General features: G+C 40.1%; 1 protein-coding gene across 1 annotated transcript in view; it reads left to right on the forward strand.

Moving 5' to 3' along the window:
- The window catches only part of LOC124795485 (ataxin-3-like), a 139,100-nt gene extending 125,683 nt beyond the window's left edge, over positions 1-13,417 (forward strand). The window contains exons 6-7 of the mRNA XM_047259530.1: positions 6,428-6,632; positions 13,212-13,417. Of these exons, the coding sequence (XP_047115486.1) occupies positions 6,428-6,632; positions 13,212-13,360 (354 nt within the window). The 3' untranslated portion in view covers positions 13,361-13,417. The remainder of the gene's footprint in view (positions 1-6,427; positions 6,633-13,211) is intronic.
- Positions 13,418-19,689: the final 6,272 nt, after the last annotated feature.

A 19,689-nucleotide genomic window follows, 5' to 3' on the forward strand; every position in this document is an offset into this window, starting at 1 on the left:
TGAAAAGTCAAGGGGATGATATACGGCGTGACATTGAACCCTATGTTTCACCGTTATGTGGTGATTCAAATGCTAGAAATTTGGGTACATGCCTGCTGACAGCTTGACAATCCCCCATTCCTCAGGATCCCCCCGGAGGGTGGGGGGTAGACAGTGCCTTGGTGATCGCCAGAAATTGCAGAGGCCATTAGAGATCGTAGACAGACTGTCCAACGTCATGAGTGTGGCACCCATCAATGGAGCACCTCATTGCCTTCAAAAGGCTCTGTGTCTGTGCCCACCAGTTAATCAGAAGATGGGAGCAGGAGTGTTGGAAACTGTACATTTCCATCTTTGGATCACATACCTATCCTCCTTTGGTTAGGATGAAGATCAGACACCTTTATGGATTCCAGACTCCTGCAGTTGTACCTGGGATTTCCAAGAATGCAGCTATCTATACTGACCCAGATGCAGTTAACAAACATTTTGCTGCATATTGTGCCCGAACTTGTGCATCTGAGAATTATCAACCTGCCTTTCATATCCAACAACAGAAGGGGAACGAAAGCGCTTCTCTTTTACTACACGCCAACTTGAGCCACACAGAGCTCCATTCAGTGAGTGGGAATTCCTCAGTTCCCTTGCCCATTGTCTCTATACAGCTCCACGGCCAGACCGTATTCACTATAAAATGCTTAAACATCTCTCAGTGGATTACCAGTGACACATCCTTGCCATCTTCAACTTCACTCGAGCAAGGGAGAGTTCCCACCGCAATGGTATGAAAGTGTCATCGTCCCAGTGCTGAAACCTGGTAAGAACACCCTGGAGATGGACAGCTACCACCCCAATAGTCTCGCAAATGTTTTGTGTAAGTTGTTTGTGACTGTGTTGGCTCTTTGAGTCTTGGAGACTTCCGGCTCCGTCCCAGGGTGGTTTCTGCCAAGTCTGTTCCACCAATGATAATTTGGTATACCTAGTGTCTGCTATCTGTACAGCCTTTTCCCGGCGTATGCCTTAGTGCTGTCATTTTTTACTTAAAAAAGGTTTTTGTCACCACTTGAAGTCATCAAATTCTCACTACATTACACAAGTGGGGTCTCTTGGGCCTGCTCCTGATCTTCTTACAGAATTTTTTGTTCTTCTGTACTGTCTGGCTTCAAAGTTGTTGCTTTCCGCAGGTCAGCCAATATTCAAGAGAATGGGCTCCCGCAGGGATCTGTATTGAATGTTCCTCTCTTTTTAGTGGCCATTAATGGTCTAGCATCAGCTTTGGTGTCTTCAGTATCACCTTCCCTATATATTGATGATTTTTTCATTCACTTTTGCCTTTTTAGTATTGGTGTTGCTGAATGCCGTCTGAGGTGCAGTCATGGGCCCTCACCCATGGCTTTGTTTTCATCTGCCAAAACTTGCGTCATGTACTTCTGTTGTCATACTGTCCACCCACATCCAGAACTTTACCTTGATGACCAACTACTTAACGTAGTTGAGACTTATTGCTTTTTAGGACTTGGCTTCCCCATCTTTGTCAGCTTAAGCAAAAAGTACTGGCAGCCTCTTAACACACTCTACTGCCTGAGTAACACTAGCTGTGATGCAGATCGCTCTACTCTTCTGCAGCTCTGTAAAGTTCTGATACAGTCCCACCTTGATTATGGATGTCTGGCTTACAGTTTGGCATCACCCTCAACATTGTGGATACTGGATCCAATAAACCACTGTGGGGTTGAGCTTGTGACAGAAGCTTTCTGAACAAGCCCTGTTAATAGCCTACTCATGGAGGTTGGGATCCATTGTGGATTAGCTGACAACAACTGCTTGTTAATTATGCCGTACATGTTCGTAGTTTGTCTGAGCCTCCAAATTATGGCCTAGTCTTCCCAAACAGGGTAATCCACCATCCACAACAGCAGTCCAGGTGAGGGATTAAGCTGGCGGTTCGTGTTTGGTCCCTTCTTTCTGAGCTCGAGTTTTCCCGTCTACCACCTTTTCTCTGGGTCAATCCACCTACACCTCCCTGGTCCATACCTCAGTCACAGCTTTGCTTGGATGTGTCACAAGGCCCAAAAGACTCATTTCATCCTGAGGCCTGCTGCCACCAATTTTTCTCTATTCTTGGAGCCTTCCAGGGCTGAGAGATAGTCTACAATGATGGCTTTGCTTATGCTCACGCAACACATACTGAACAGCACTCCTTGCTGGGTGGCTGCAGTGTTTTCCTGCAGTTGGTAGCCGTCTCTCTCACTCTTGAGCATATATGCTCCTGCACTGGTGAGTCCTTCCTCATCTGTAGGGATTCCTTAAGCAGCCTACAAGCTTTTGGGCAGTGCTACTCTCACCATCCTTTGGTAATTACTGTCCAGTAGCCTATTTATGCCCACGAACACTGTGGATGTTTGGTAACCTTCATCTGGACTCCAGGTCATGTCGGAAACACAGAAAATGAACTTGACAGGCTGGCCAAACAGGTTACCAGTAAACTAACTCTGGAGATCGGTGCACCAGAAACTGATCTCCGATCAGTATTACTCAGTAAAGTTTTAGGTATATGGAATACCGAATGGCACACCCTCACTATGCTAAATAAGTTATGTGCTATAAAGGACACAAATGTTTGGAGGTCATGCATGTGAGCCACTCACAGGGACTCCATTGTCCTTTGCGAGCTCCGCATCTGGCATACTTGGCTGACTCATGGTCATGTCTTCCATTGCAAGGACCCACCCCAGTCTTGCTGCAGTTCTTGATTGACAATAGTCCTCATCTTGTCGGACTGTCCCAATCTAGCCACCCTGAGGTGGACTTTTAATATCCCTGACATGCTCTCTTCAATTATAGGTGACAATGCCTCAACATGTGACCTAGTTTTAAGTTTTATTCGAGAGGGGGATTTTTATCACTCACTCTAACATTGGTCTCCTGGCCTTGTCTCCCAGGTCCTCATGCTCCCTGCATTTTTTGCTTTTCCTCACTCCCTCTGATGCTGCCTGTTCAACTGAGTGTTTGTCTTTTCACCATCTGTGTTTTCCTTGCCGTGTGCTTTTAGGCTGGAGATCTTAGTGTATTGCATAGTGGCTGGCTCATCCTTCTGTATTCTTGTGATCAGCTAGCCAAGGCCATCTACTTTATTGTTTTAACACTTTCCACTGCTTTTTTTTCACTTTTAGTTAATGTTTTTAATTTTGGCATGATACTCTCGTTTCCTACTTCAGTGTGGGTGCGCACATACTTTATGCATTTTGTTCCTTCCCCAGATTTAAGGCAAAAGGATTCTTTTTGGGTATGGTTTCTCTCAGAGCCGTCTATGACTAAGGAAAAAGGGACTGATACCCTTGCACTTTAGTTCTTTTAATCTCCAAATCAACCAACGGATCTACCGTGTCCTTTTTCCTGGTCTAGATCTATTTCCCGCAACAGATGCCAAGATTCGGAGCCATGATCGTAGTTTGCATACAGAGTCTCTGCTCTGAACTCAATTGTTCTCACTGTCCCCTCTTGTCAGCGTGAAACTGCATGTGTCATCATGATGTGTACTCTGTCCTCAGATCTGCCCTGACCTCTCCTTTGGGCCAAAAGACTCTACAGAGCCTACAGTTTTTCGTTACCTGTTCCTGGATGTCCTTGACCTACTTCCAGGCTCAGACGTGGTACACACTGATGGCTCTATGGTTGATGGGCTAACTGGTTTTGCCTACACACATGCAAGGTGCAGTGAACTACACTTCATGCCAAATGGATGCATTGTATTCACTGCAGAGTTGGTGGCATTGCTCGAGCCATCAGCCACCTTCATTCTTGCACTGGTGAGTCATTCTTAATCTCCAGTGACCTCTTGAGTAATCTTCAGGCTGTCAGTCAGTGCTATCCTCGACACCCATTGCTTGTGACTATCCAGGATCTCCTGTATGACATCCACCACCCTGGATGGTTAGTTGTCTTTGTATGGACTCCTGTTCACATTGGGATCAAGGGAATGAACATGCTGACTTGTTGGTCAGATTGGCTACCAGGATGCCGACTTTGGAGGAGGGGGTACCAGAACCGGACCTTGAGCCGATTGTAAGCTGACAATTGTTGGAGACTTGGAATGCAAGTTAGTGTGCCTTGGTTTCTCCAAATAAACTGTGAATCATAAAGGAGACCATGACTGGCAGTCTTTCCTTCAGCTTCTTGCACTGATCTGAGAACCCTTCAGACTGTTGATGTGATGCCTGTCTGACAGTGGCCCACCTCTTACTGTGCTGCCCCAATTTGGCCACCTTACATTGGAGCCTTAAACCTGCTTATGTTCGACTTCTGGTGCTAGCAGATGATGCCGAAGTGGCTGATTCAATTTTGCGTTTTACCTGTCACAGAGGTTTTTACTCCTCTCTGTGACATAGTGCAAATCAGTCTCATTGGTTGGAGAGGTGCCCTGTTGCCTGCACCAACTCTAGGGGCCCATGGCTGCCCTTGCTGTGAAGTGGTTAAATCAAAATGAGTGACATTGTTTCATCACAAACCTGATTTAAAAATTACAGTGTACCCATATTGTTCGTAATCTCAGGGTCACTTTCTTGTGTGTTAGTTTGAGAAAGTAAGAAACATTGGCAATCTGGCTTCTGGGAGGGTACTTCATCCATATCATTACCAACAGTGATCAATTTCTTGATGGCATTGCCTGTTACATGGCCAATGTGCTGTTTTTCAGAGAAAACAGTATTTGAAAGCATCCACTGTTGCACAGGTTATTAAAAAAAGATGCACCCAATTTAATTAATTTTTACATCATGAAATACGCTACTGGATATTCATATTGCAAACCAGCAATGATAGCAAATGTGAAATTTTACTTATTGTGTTTGTACAGTGTAGTTGGAAGAATATACGATTCAGTTTGTGGGAGAGGACAGGGAATGAAGTTATGTACACAGAACTGCCTCCTCTGGCAGGAATAACAGCTTTAATGTGGTTGGACATTGCATTGAACTGAGTTTGAATGACAAACAGGTACATCATTCCATGCCACTTAACTTGATGCCAAAGTTTATTACTTGTAGTGGTTGTTGCCATCGTGGCATGCCAGGTTCTTGGCAGTCATTTTGTATTAGATATCTGGAGAATGTGCTGGCCAGGGGAACTGTCTAATGCCCTCTGTATTAAGGTCAGAACAGCAAGGGCAGCATACAACCTTGCATTTTTGGTTCAAAGGTGACATCACGGAGCTTTCAATGACAAGATGAAGCTTCCTGTTTAATGGTCGCTGTCCAAGTTACTGGCTGTCCAAGTAGGAGGTGACGCTGTTGTACACCCAATGATATTCTATACCATTGCAGCAGTTACTGGGCCCGTATGATGATAAAAAAAGCAATCTAGCAGCATTTGTCCTCCTTAGAGCGTCCACACACACACACACACACCCTTCGTGACACTGTATTCAGAACTGGGACTCATCTGAGAAGACAATGTGATGCTGCTCTTGTGTCCAGTGTTGCAATTGGGTGCACCGCTGCAGGCACGTCTTTCACTGGTACCAGGTCAAGGGAAGCTGCAACAGTGATCACCACACTGTCCATGTGTATTCATATACTCTTCTGTTGGAGCTGATGTATTACTTCCGCCGATTTGTGCCAAAAAAGTACACAACTTCAGATTTCTGGAATTGAGAATAACTGGGATGCTCTCATAAGAACAGAATCGCTTACATTGTTATTGTAAGAATCAGTTGGAAACACTACCACCTTAGGCTTCTTTACAGGTCAATGCTGTCTAATTTTGGAGCAACACACTTGAAGTACAAAAGATACATTCAGTCCAGTGTCTTGCTACGGGCACCATCTGCTGTGTTAATATAGGACTCTAATTAATAAGTTAGGGATTCCTCCAGAACTTTCACAATACTAAATCTCATGGGACTTATTGTTGGCAGCATACACTTGCTTGAAACAACAGCGTCATCCATTTAGTGTAACATAGAAATGATCTGTATGTGGGATGCATGTCATTGTTTACTTTCTTGAAAAATATGTGTTTCTTTGCTGGCTATGTTTTCAACTAGCTTCTGCAAGAATTGGATACAATTAATAAAAGACTGTATATTTTTGAACTCACTGTGATATATTTTCCATTTATAGTCTTCAGGAATCTAATTTCCATCTTCCTCGAGTTTTCCAAATCATTCCCAAGGCTCCTACTAAATAGTATTCCATGAATTTCTTCGTCCCCAAATCCAGCTGATTTTCATTACTTGAAATTAAATTTTTAACAGTTCCATTTTACTAGTACTTTAATTGTTGATTGTGTTTAATCATTATTCAGTTAATGCAATGAAAAGCTTGATTGTTTTGTGCGACTCATATAATGATCTTATTGTTGAAACCTAAAGTAAAATAAATGAATAAATTTACATGTCAACTTCTGATGTATCTTGTACTTGATTTGATCTTTATTGTTTATGTTACAGGGTGATGCACAGTTCCATAGAGCCTTGCAGTTAAGTCTTACCACAGACACAGCTGATGGAGCACCACCAATACCTCGCACTATCAGCCAGGATGAAGAACTGCAGCTTCAGAAAGCTCTTAGCCTTAGTCTTCAGACCAAGATAAATGACACTGAAGGTGATGATGAGCACGAGTTGCAGAGAGCTCTTCAAATGAGTCTGGAATGTGAGTTGCACTACTAAATTTATGTAATACGTTTGAGTATTAGCATGATTCCACTCATGATAAGCTATTAGAACTTAAACAAGCACATTTTAGCAGAAATAAAATTTTTCATTATTACAATAACAAAAGTAGGATTAAAAGTCAGATAGTGAGGTGTTACGCAGTGCATGAGATAGTATATTGTTGAGTACACTCCCTTTGTTTGGAAAAATACAAAATAATTTGTTTTAAATTTACCTGCAAGCATTGAACCAGACATATTGTATTTTTGGTTAATTGCACATCTTACAAGGAATCCCTCGAGTGTGGCAAGTTCAATCTTTAAGAAGGCTCATTTGAAAGTGTTGTGTTAACAATTATGACAGGAAAAATAATAGTGCTAATGACTCATCATGTACATCTGGAGGGCAGCTGAAAATGAGTGTCCAGGAGGTGCAGAGATCAACCTTCTATGGGATGTATGTATTACACTTCACAAAATGGACATTGTCAACATGTGAGCTCAGAATGAAAAATGACGTGCTACAGTGATCACAAAGGTTCCACCATCAAGATCAAAGGTAAACTCCTTAGGAGTTGCCAATCATGCAGGACATTCAGCGAGGTATCCACTCTTAAAGAATGTGTACAGAATCAAATTGGTGTAATGGGTGATGAGAACTGATGGAATATCATGGCACGCAATTGAATGTGAAACAGTCTGTCATGGAGTTTATCGTGAAACCAAGTATCATTTAAGGCATAACTGCAGGTAGTATGATAATGTTTTATAGGAACAGGGAAAAAAAAATCCAGAGGCTGAATTTGTCCAGTGGTTCCAGATGGTATGACTTGCAACATCATACACTTTTCAGAAGAGATAGTTTGCTCTAAAGGAGTATGATTAGTATACACAATGCAGGAATCGAGCAAAAGCTAGTTATAGTGACCAACTATTGGGCAAAAGCAGTTCTCTTATCATAGTTGTTGTTCCCTTATGCCAATTTTCCCACTCTTGCTTGATCTTACATAAATACTCCCTATTGCCCTCGCAGGATCATGCACATGAGAAAGAATTGAGGGGGCAGAGTACCTCCAACTTCTCACAGCTTAATAAATAACTTTCCAGCCAATTTTCCATCCAGGATAAAAGTCGATGTAATTGTCTATGAATACAATGTTAGTTGATCTTGATATAACTCTCTGATACCTCTAATTTACAGTGTTCCTCTCATATGCATTCCATCTTCAGATCCTGATTGGTTGGAGTTGAAAATCAATTCCTTACAGAATGATGGGATAAGTTTGCTTATCTCATTTACAAATTCTTGGGCCGATTCCACAGTTTGCTGTGCATCGTCAAGTTGATGCTTTGTTAAAAATTGCTTCCAATTCTATAGCACTGTTTCCCTTGAAATCACCATAATATATGTCACACACAATTTGATGTGCTTTACATTGTAGCTCACAATTGTGCATGTCCTGTAAATTGTATCGAGCATCCTTGAAACACGCAAACATCAGCTTTTGTACCAAGTGCGTTTTGTCCTCCCTTAAATATCTGTAGCTTTTCTTACGCACTAAAGTCACATTGCTGTTGACTTATTCGAAATCTCTTCATAATTGTGTTTTTTTACTGTTCTTTGGATGATCTTCCATTTACATAATTATGTTTAGTACCCACTCCTTGGATGACGAGTCTCCTTCATTACATTTCATTGGAGATGGATTTGTGGCTCCCTGTCAGACAGTGATGATGAAGTACATCGAACATATCCTCATCATTGTACTCCTCATGTACTATGTCCGACAGTTGGTATATAAGACACCATACATTCCACTGACTCATCTTGAAGAAACATTAATATTTCTTTTGTCACTTCTTTCTCACTCTGTGAAATTCCTTGGAATTCTTTCTGATGAAATGTCAATTTCAACAACTGTTGTTTTAGAAATAATGTGCTGTTTTCTTTCTCTTTTGTTGCCATTGCTCTGCTTCATATCAACACCACTAGCACTGTTGTGAGTTACTCGTTGACTATGCTCCATAGCCTGATGCTGTGCTCACCACTGGATACCTCCAGGCCTGCCCTGTTGCCATTAGCAGCCAATATTATGGTTGCGTGGTAGACAATATGTGGGGTTTCAAATGCCGTAAACATTATTGGCATTTTGCAACCTCACACTCGTGGAGTTCTTTGTTAAAGTATGTGTGGACTGTTCCATCTCATGCGAGCAGGAATTATATATTATAGTTGCACACCAAAAATACCTACAACATTCAGTTTTCACTTACTGTTATTGAGAAAATTGAACAAACTTTGCTGACATTAAGGTTCTGGTATCATTCTGAAGCAGTGATGATTTCTTGTTAAGTATTGAATCGCACATAATCATATGGTTCTTTGTTAGTGCCAGCAGTTAACAAGTAGTACTGTCTGATTTTACGAAATGAGTGGTGTAACTACAGATAGATCTCCCCCCCCCCCCCCCCCCCCCCCCCCCACACACACACACACACACACACACACACACACACACACACTCTCTTTTGTTGTTGGTGTTTAACCAATTTCAATATTGGGTCTTTGCTAATTTTGATGTTATTTTCTGATAGCTTATTTTTCAGACTTTTTATTTTAGTATTCATTCATTGTTTTTTTGGAGTAACTTATTTATTAGACATTACACATTACATTTGTTTACTTGATTGCAAACAAAAGTAAACATTTATTGAAAGTTTTTCAAAAGAAAGGATTGTAATAACTTCAAAGTTCATGACTTACACAGGTTATATCACCGATATATCAACATTTTCGACACACCCTTCGATCTACTATAGGGGCTACTATAAATGATTCATTCATTTTCAAAGTTCTGTATTTTCCAAACTATTACATGTACATATATGATTGATGCAAGAAGAAAAGCGTAAACTCAGTGTTTGCATTGTGCCCACCAGTTCGCAGTAAGATGCAGTGCCTTGACAAAGCAAGAAAAGTTTTTTTGTGTGTTGAAATATATGAAATGTTTATCTGTTGCAACAATGCAGTGTATGTTCAGAAGGAATTATGGAAAAGAACTGCCTTGTAAACAGAGCATTGTGCATTAGTATTGACAGTTTAGGGACACTGGTTGTGTCTGTATACAGAAAAGCACCAGTGTCCAAGTGTGTCGCACACAACAGTGGCAAGGATGAGTCAAAGTTTCATACATGTATCAAAAAAGTCAACAGTCCATGGAAGCCATGAATTGGAATACCGCAGCAATGTGCAAGGGCGATTGCATTTCAAACCATACTGTCTGCAGCCCATGCAACAATTAAAACCAAAAGATAAATGCATCACAATACAGGAAGCACTTGAAGAGGAACATTTCATCTCCAGACTGATATTCAGCAATGAAGCAACCTTCCATTTATTTGGAAAGGTTACTCACCACAGTATAAGAAGGTGGGGCAGTGAAAATCCTCATGAAATTGTGGTGCAGGAATGAAATTTGATGAAGGTTGTTGTTTTACGTACGGTGTTACAGACGAAGCAGTATTTTCCATTTCTCATCTGTGAGAATACTGTCACCTCTTGCCTTGATACGTTGCAGTTGTGGTTGTTTCCACAACTGACTGCTGATTTAAAGAATTTCATCTTCCAACATGATGGGGTACACCTTATTGGAGCACCGATATTCGCCAACTCCTAAAGGGCAAACTTGCGCATATCTGGATTGGGCATGGTGGTGAAGATGATGTGGCTCTGTTACGTTGGCCTCCCAGATCACGTGACCTAACACCTAGTGACATTTTTCTTTGTAGGTACGTTAAGAGCCATGTTTACATAATTCCTCTGCCAAAACCACTGGAACAGCTCTAGAGGATACATCAGTGGTGCTGCAATGACCATTGACAGGATGTTGCTACATAAGGTACGGAATGAACCTGACCGCTGTGTGCGACCAGAGGGGCATTCATAGAATATTTGTAGAGTGCAAAATGCAAACTTGGTGAGTTTACGGTTATGTATATGCACCAATCATATTTCTGTACATAACACTTTCCAAAATACTGAACTCGTTGTCATAATCTAGGCTCGGTTGATTGTTTCATTGAGGATTCCAGGTACTTTAGTTAACTGCTGAATGAAACACTGATTTTCTGTCACCTTAATATATATTAACCAAATCGTCATACACACAAACATAATTTTTGTACCATCTCATTATTGCAGACACCAATGTGGAATGTGCATCCAAAACTTTCCACAGTATGTTATTCCCATGGATATATTTACAAATTTATAAAGGAAAATTAAATATTTACCTGACTGTGTGCACTTCAACAAGTGTGGTCGTCCTTTGATGGAGGACATCGTGGGTCACGATAGTCAAAAGCAGTTAGCTGGCAATGGTAGTCTTTATTTTCCTCGGCAGTGTTTACATGAAGGCAAGTGCCCAGATTAGATGGGCACTGGGTATCATGCTTTCAGACATCAGTGCAGTCTGAGTAGTAGTGATGCAGCTGGATGATTCTAGGCCTAGCTCAGCACTGCATCATAAAGATCTTGTGATATCTGCATACTCAGGTTGCCAGCAGTACTGGCTCAGCCATAGGTGAAGCTGGCCAGCTGTTAGTCTGGCTGGTGTGAGGCAGTGGAGGCATCTGGGTATAAACCCTGGACCTAATTCTGGTTGGCGATGGCTGGAGATGACAGGCAGCCAGTGGCTCGGTGGCTGGTAGGATCTCAGTTCGACCCTTGGCTCATCAGTGCTGTGGCTGATGGGACGACCCTATCAGGTTGTCCTGTCAGGATGAAGGCAGAGCAGTAGTGACCTCATGGCGGAAGCCCACACTTCAGCAGATGCCGACTCGAGATTTGCTTATTTGATGACCATCCTGTCCAGATGGCCAGTATTGAGAAGTACCAAAGTGTATTTTATATTACAGCAAGTGGCCACCTGTTGCAGTGGGCCCTCGTGCATTAGAATCTTTCCCTCCTTGGAAGAATTTGGCTCTTCAAATTTTGTCTGCTGCTGTAGCTGCAGCTTGTTAATTTTAAATAGTTCTTCTCACACACTTTCTGTCAATCTTTGTCTCACATCATGTATGGGAGTCCCTTTTGATGCACTTCTTCCTCATGAGTGCTGACACTAGAAGTATAAGCCTGCAGGTGGAAGGTGGGTAGGGTTGAGATCTATATGGCACTACAGTTAAGATAACAGTGGTGCTTGTCACGAGCAAAATTATGAATGTGATTGATGTGAAGGTTCCTCCCTCCCTGCATGCAATGAATCTCCTGATGTTGCTCCATCGAAATCCATCCATTCTTTTGGCTACAATCTGATCCAAGGAGGTAAGAAAGGTTGAGACCAGGGTAGTGTTCAGAAAAATCAGGTTTCCTCTAGGGAGAATTTGAAAGGTAAAATCAAGTTTTTAGAGTAAGAGATAGGTGGTGTTCAAGGAGGTGATTCCAGTAATTGTGGTGGTAGCTGAAAGGAGGTAACAGAGACAGCATTGATTAATAGACCTTGTCCTTGTAACTTTAATGATTGCCTATTAGTTAACGGTCTCTGGTCATAGCAACTGCAGATGACAATTACCAGATCTGTTACTGAAAAGAGCAAATGTGAGTTTCCTCATTGAAAGTGTTAAATTCCTCCCTGTAATCACTTCCTGAGGACATTCATCTGTCGGTTATCTATGCAGAACAGGTTGAGTTTGTATGACCCTGCAATCTTATATACCAGTTTTGTAGGGCATACTGTGACTGGCTTGGCCTTACACTGCAGCAATTCTAAAAGTGAAGAGTAGTGCTGGGATTTTTTTGTCAGGCATAAACAGTAGTAAACCTCACACCTTTGGTAACCTTCTTTCTGTTAAAAGTATGGACAACTACTTTCACACACACTACTGGTACTGTAACAGGTACACATTTCACAAAATAATCAACGTATTGCACTTAATAACATCAATGTTTCTTTGCAGACTAAATTAAATGCACTAAGTTTCTAGAATCATCATTGTACGTACTATAATAGGTCGCCCCATGACCAAGGGACATACGGATAATCTGGAGTAAATCATTCATTTCGCCATGTTTTACATCTCCTCCCTTCCCCTTCCATCGTCTCTTTCGAGGAAGCTGCTGGTAACTGAGGTGGGACTTATGCTGCACCTTTAAATTTTCAGACTTGTCGCACGTGTACCACAGTGGTATGAGTGCAGAATTGCAGCTTTATATTGACCAGAGAAGTTATTTCAAATGCCCGATAAGGTCTCTGGTACCATGTAATGAATTTTTTTTTCTTTCCTTTAAGAAAATAGATGTTGGCAACATTACCCATTTCCCAACATGTGGGTAGCTTGAGCACTCTTTTTGTGCACCCCTCCTCCTTCAAACTAGGGAGTCCAGGTGACAAAATATGTACATAGTAAATTAATGTATAGTTGTTAGTTATGTTGGATTGGTATAGAGCTCTACTTCAGCGTGCATTATATGTTTATTGAAGATGGTCAGCTACACCTTAAGGTCTCATTAATTGAACATGCTTCTTTACTCAGCTGTTTCTGCAGTAAATTTTTTTTATTAATTAAGTCTATACTTTCAGGCTGTGACAGCAACGAATGTCAGCCGGCAGATGACATGGTGGATCCAGAAGAATTGAGGAGGAGAAGACTTGCATACCTAGAGTCTGTTGAAAATCAGTCTTCAAACTACACAAATCATGCCCCGAACCAGAACCAATTGAATACTTAATATTATAGTTTTACCTTCAGACTCTAGTCATTTTTTGCACAAATTTGTTTTAAAGAGGTTGTCAGTATTTAGCTAACCATAAAATCTCTGAAGATTTGATACCATTGCTAATAAACCTGTGATCTTTACAAGAGAAACTAATTTGTATGGAAGTTTTAGACTGAATTTTGTACTAAAATAATGTGGTTTAATAAGTAGTCAACTAAAAGTTGACATAAGAAACAGGAAAAATCCTGTACCTGCCTCTTAAAACTGTATTGCCTTTTCAAAACTGTTTATAGCAGGTCTAACCCATGTGACAGTTGATGTTAATTCATGTGAGAGCCATTTTCAGTGTTGTGGTCAATTGCAGCATGTTTTCTGAAAAATGTAGTTAGCTTCTCAACTTGTTTATACACCAGTTAGAGATCATTAGATATATACTTAATATTAAATTATAACAAAGAGCATGCCGTACTTCAGAAAAGTGAATTTTTGATTCACCGAAAGATTCTAAATTTGTATTTATTGAAAGAGAGAGTAAATAGCATTGTTTGATATTCTGGACAAATGAGCTGTGGCCAACAAAAAATAGATAAGCAGTATTAATGTAGTATACGGTTTGCATTTCCATATGTAGTTCTAACGTGTGCTGTTGAAAGAAATGTACTGCACGTAACACGTATAAGTTTTTAAAATGTGGTGCATATTACCATTTAAAACTTTTTATCAAAAATTTTTTTGTGACACTACATGTGGAAACAGCAGTTTGAAATCTGAAAAAGGGGTAAGCAAGTGAGCCAGCCCAGTTTGGTCTACCAGCCTCTGTGTCACTATATTGCTGTCTGGTGGTTTATTTTGTGGGGTGATTAAGTAATGTAAGGAGGCAGTCAAATGAAAATGAGAAATAGAAAAAAAAGTAAACTGTTTATTATTTCAAAAGTAATTGCCATTTATCCCACAGAGAGACAAGGCAGACTGCGCCTTCATGGAAAAATGTTTGCAGTTGCCTGTGGAACCATGATTGTGCACAGGCACGCACCTCTTTGCCGAGAGCAAATAGACGGCCCGAATGCATTTCTCCAGCGCCCCAGAAATATGGAAATCACATTGAGAGAAGTCTTTGTTGCCGGGATTGTTTTGACTGTGCTGCGGAAGTTTCACTGGGAAGCCCTTAAGACGCACACACCTGGGTATAAATTGAGGTTCTGTTAGCAGTCACAAACATCTTTCCATATGGGCATTGATTGTCATGTCTCACAGTGAGATAAATGTATTAACAGTTATGATAACTACTTTTGAAATAATAAATAATTTATTTACTTTTTTTCCAACTGTCTCATTTTGACTTGACTGCCCGTTACAAAGGGTGCTCGTAAAAGAGTTTGTTGGTTGAGGAAAGGGGGAGGGGGGACTAGACCTGGGAATATAGAATATATTTAATATTTTGGAAGGTGAATGACAGCTCGTACGTAAACACAAAATAAGTTCCAGTTCTCACCCTGTTAAAAACCTGTGTAATACTGACTTTTAAATCATTTTCTTGAAAGAAAGATGCCTGACTTCACTATATTTTTTCCTTTCCTTGAGAGCTAAAGAGGGGTACATGGCCCCGAGTATTTGACAACCTTGTCCACTATAGTTACTGAAATTATTGGTTAAAGACAGTAGTACATTGTAGATAAGAGTGAAAACTGGACAACGAATTAAGCAAAACTGAGAAATTTACATCCAGAGAAAAGTGTTAAGAATCAGTTGTGCAAGTCAAAATATTAGATACAAGAAGGGTGGAAGAAGTTAATAAAAATATTTAAAAATGGGATGATGATTATAAGACAGAATCGACGTTTAATACTGCTGATAGACATTTATAGAAGTAGATGTGATGACAGTATCTTATCTTTTTAGTGTTGGAAGTACTAAACATGTCGCCTCCAGAAGGAAAATAATGGCCAACAATTCTGTCTCATATTTATTAGTTTTTTGAATAGAATTTTCCTTTTACAGGATTACATTATAAGGCAGAAAGTTTAGCTAAGCAGTACAGAAGAACCATTAAAAGTAAAAATGCTTGTCAGAAGATAAATGTAAAACACGTTATGCATCTGTTGTAAAGGCCTGTTACATAACATCAATTGTATTTCATGGATCACATGGTGAGTGATCTCTAGAACATGGAAAACGGTTAATGCACTTTTCATTTCTGTGCAGTAGATGAAATCACTTAGCATTATGGAAGATTGTGACATTAACAGTGCTAATATTAATGATTTTATAACCCAGTATGTTAATTTTAAGAATATCTGTGATGTGGAAGTAGGATCCCAACAGAATGATCTTACCCCACCCCCTTCACCACATTACTAGCAAATCATGTTGTGCTCTGGTAGGTTATTGGATATCTGTGTACCCATGTACATCTCTGTCTTGGATTAATGCTAAGTACTTAGACTTTGTACTCATTTGATGTTCATACTTTTCACTATTTCTTGAGAAATGGAAAGTAATACTAATGACAATGGCCATTAATGAAGCTGTGTACTGTTGAACCCTTGTCAGAATACCAAATGATCTTGAAGAGGTCTCTGCATGATGTTCTACAACTTATGCCAGATATAATTCTTATTGCACACTTTTGTATTCTGAAAATATTTCACTGTAAGTTGAGTTTTCCCAAAGATGATGCAACATATTAGTGACTGAAAACAGCAGAATGAGCTAGTTTCTTCATTTCTGTGTCACCTACGTCAGTCATCGGGCATATTATAAATGCAACCTCATTAATTCTAGGATGTGGATTTTCTATATGGTTGTGATCTTTCTGTAGCCCCAAAACTTAGCACTATCCACTTCTTGTATTTTCATTGTTGGTGTAAGCTATTTTTATAGCTGGTGGAGTTTTATGTGAAGTATGTATGAACTCACTCCCATCAAAATTTAGTGATTATTTGAAATGGCTCATGTGTTGATGATTTGAGATATTTAAATGGGATATTACCTTTGTTAAACACACTGTATAATACCAACATGGACACACAAAAAAAGAATTAATATTATGTAAACACTTGGATTGCATCTGATTCAAGGTGATAGCAGCAAAGCACCTGACTCTGTCACAAAGTCTATGGTGCCCCATTGTAATTGTGCTATGAAGAGCTAGCGTGGCTAGTTATTCGCACACTATTTCCTTTCCCTTTTATGCCAGAAAGCTGTGACTGCTGTTTTTCAGACAGCAGATAGCATAGTTACTATTGCAGAATTGAACCATCTCTATGGGCTTACAAGGAAAATGTATTGAGTCCATAAAAGTACTTTTGAGATTAATCAGTTTTGAATTTTGATTGTTTTTGACACATTGAGTTTTGCGTTTATACTCTTTTTATTAGGTAGTATAAGTATTACTCTCCAGTGTGACAAGTAAACCATCACCAATGAGTTTCTAACAGTCATATTTAGAATTATTGCTTGCTCTGCCCTCCACAGTAGGTTTGGAATCTTGTCAGTTCAGTCATCAGATGTTAGTAGCTGTTGTACAAGCCATGTTGCTCCCCCGGAACAAAACTGGCTCAACATAGTTGTAGGAGGTCATTCTTTTTTGCCGTGCTTATTGGCAATGGGTTTGAGTATGTGGGTGTAAGTTGCTTTGGACAAAAGGCGGCCATCCCTTTCACTGAATTCTGATTTGTTGGTATTCACTAGATTGCTTGTGCTTGTATTGCAGCAGCCAAGGAACTTCCTTTGTGCACCTAGAAGATTTCACTTTGAGCCAGTTCATATCACCTGTCTCATTTTTTGCCACCATGTTTGATACCTCCTGAAGACTGGCATCTGAATGCTACAGTCCCTGAATTTTCTAATTGCAAAGCCTCTTTGATTGGGCAGTTCAAAATATTGCCAGCCCTCTGAGTACTATAGACAAGTACAGAACCGTTGGCATTATAAATTGCGCTGTGCATTGAATCCACGTCCATGTATGTGTGGCCACTTTCTAAAAACTCGTCTTCTACACTCTAAAGGTGTGTAATTTGCACTATGTACAGAAGAGCAGCTAATATTATTTTGTTATTTGTATTTGCTGTTTTGACTCCCACATTATCAGAAAACAATGAGACCTCTGTAACATGTTCAGGGAGAGATGAAAGATAATTGAACAAACCAATACCAATTTCTAAACTACGTGTTTGGCATAGTAGTCTCTCAAACTGTCTGACTGTAGACGAATTTTTCTGCTGTAGTACGATGGACTCTCATCAGAAGATGGTATACGCAAAACCAGCTGTAAGTCAAAAGTAGTAGATATAAAACCAGGGTCCATGGCACATTTTTTCTTGTCTACCGTTTTGGCTTCAATGCAATCTTTTCGTTTCTGACACGCATGTTATTGATACTTCAGTAATATCTTCTCATCGTAAGAGCATGTTGATATTTGTGACACAAAGTATACTGCTCTTTCTTTGGTTTATAAATTGACATATTGTATTCGTAACCAAAAGTTCTTCCATATATGATTTGTGTAGCTGTCTGCTTACAATACTTCACATCTCTCCTTGTGCTAATGATAGATTTTTTTGTAATAGTAAGTGTCCTATCTAGGCAGAAATGTTTTATCGATTTCCTTGAATAACGCAATTCCACAACTGGAAAACTCACTGTCTCGCTTTACTCCGTCAATCACTTCAGGCTTTTTTTGGTTTGGCGGTGTGTTTTCCTACCATATCCTCGCTCTCAAAAGTGCTATGATTAGATTTGTGATTGAATGCCACCAGAATAACTTTGCTGCTGATACAAAGTATTTTCAGGAAAAATGCATGGCAAACTCCAAACTTTTTCTCCTCTCTCCTGAAAGAAATGTTTTCTGGAATCCTTACAAGGCACGAAATTGTCCTTGCGAGGCTTTCTTCTTTTTGGATATGCTGCTGATACCGCTGTGAAGTATTCATTTTGTATTTGAGCAACTTCCAGTAGGTGGAACATATCTCCTCTCAGCTTTATTTGGGGGGAGGGGGGGGGGGGATGCGTACACTTAAATCTGCACATCATTTACAGTGTTAGTGATTTTTACCTTACAAAACACTAAACGCTGCCTGAACAGACCGAGAAGGCCCAACGGCCCACAGGCATCACTGGATGTGGATATGGAGGAGCATGTGGTCAGCACAATGCTCCCCTGGCTGTATGTCAGTTTACAAGACTGGACTTTCAACTTATGCTGTGAATTTTTCATTTTGTGTGGTAATCCTTTTCTTCTTTTTCTTCTCTATGTAGTGGATCCATTTGCTGGGACTATGTTTTGTCTGTCTACTTAAGATTTCTTGTACTGGTTCCCTGCATGCTGCATATTCTTCATTAATTTTTGCTTTTGAATGACAAATTGATTTTACTCACTTTGGCATTGGAAAAGAGCGTTTGGCGTCATTGGGCAGGAGGCCCCTTACGGGGCAGGTTCGGTCGCCTTGGTGCAGGTCTCATTACATTCGATGCCACATTGGGCGACCTGCGCACCGGATGAGGATGAAATGATGATGAAGACATCACAACACCCAGTCCCTGAGCGGAGATAATCCCCAACCCAGCCGGGAATCGAACCTGGGCTCCTTAGGACGGCAGTCTGTCACGCTGACCATTCAGCTATCGGGACGGACACTTTGGCTTTGAACTATCATTTGTAACAAAAATAATTGGCAAGTTGTTGAATTAATTTAGTAATAAAGGATCTATTTTAGAATTAGGGTGCTCTGAAGTTACTGCAAGAAAAGAATTACCTTTGGAATCCTCAGAACTAAAATGGTAGTAAAGAACTACATCTGAAAAATCGGTTCCAAAATCATTATCTCCCTCATAGTGTCATGTTCACTTGTGGTTAATGAAACCTTCCTGAAAAAGTGTTAATTATTTTTGTTGTTGTTCACAACCTTTAATAAAACATCTGTCAGTGTTAGCATTTATGGCTGGATACCAAACATAAAACAATCTACTTTATGTACCTGCAATTCCATTCGTCCCATGTTCTCATAATTCTTTCCTTCTGGTGGTGCTGTTTTCACAGCCCTTGGTAGATCTCAAAACAATTTTCCAAAGTGTACTATTTAATTTACAAATTATAGCCTACAAATATCAAAGTAGTTGTTTGTTTTTTGTTGACTATATGCACTGCTTGCCAGTATTTACTTCAGAATTTTTCTTCAAAGCTAGCTACACATTTCTTTCTTAGAGTCATAATCCTATTGTAATGAACAGCAAAGACCACTGCTATATTGATTATCCACATGATCACTTGTGGATTAAAATCTTTCTGCATGTATAAATAGCTAAGAAATTGTGTATTGAAATGTACAGACAAAAACTAAGTG

Source organism: Schistocerca piceifrons, chromosome 4, assembly GCF_021461385.2.
Source record: "Schistocerca piceifrons isolate TAMUIC-IGC-003096 chromosome 4, iqSchPice1.1, whole genome shotgun sequence".
In the NCBI taxonomy this organism is placed as follows: domain Eukaryota; kingdom Metazoa; phylum Arthropoda; class Insecta; order Orthoptera; family Acrididae; genus Schistocerca; species Schistocerca piceifrons.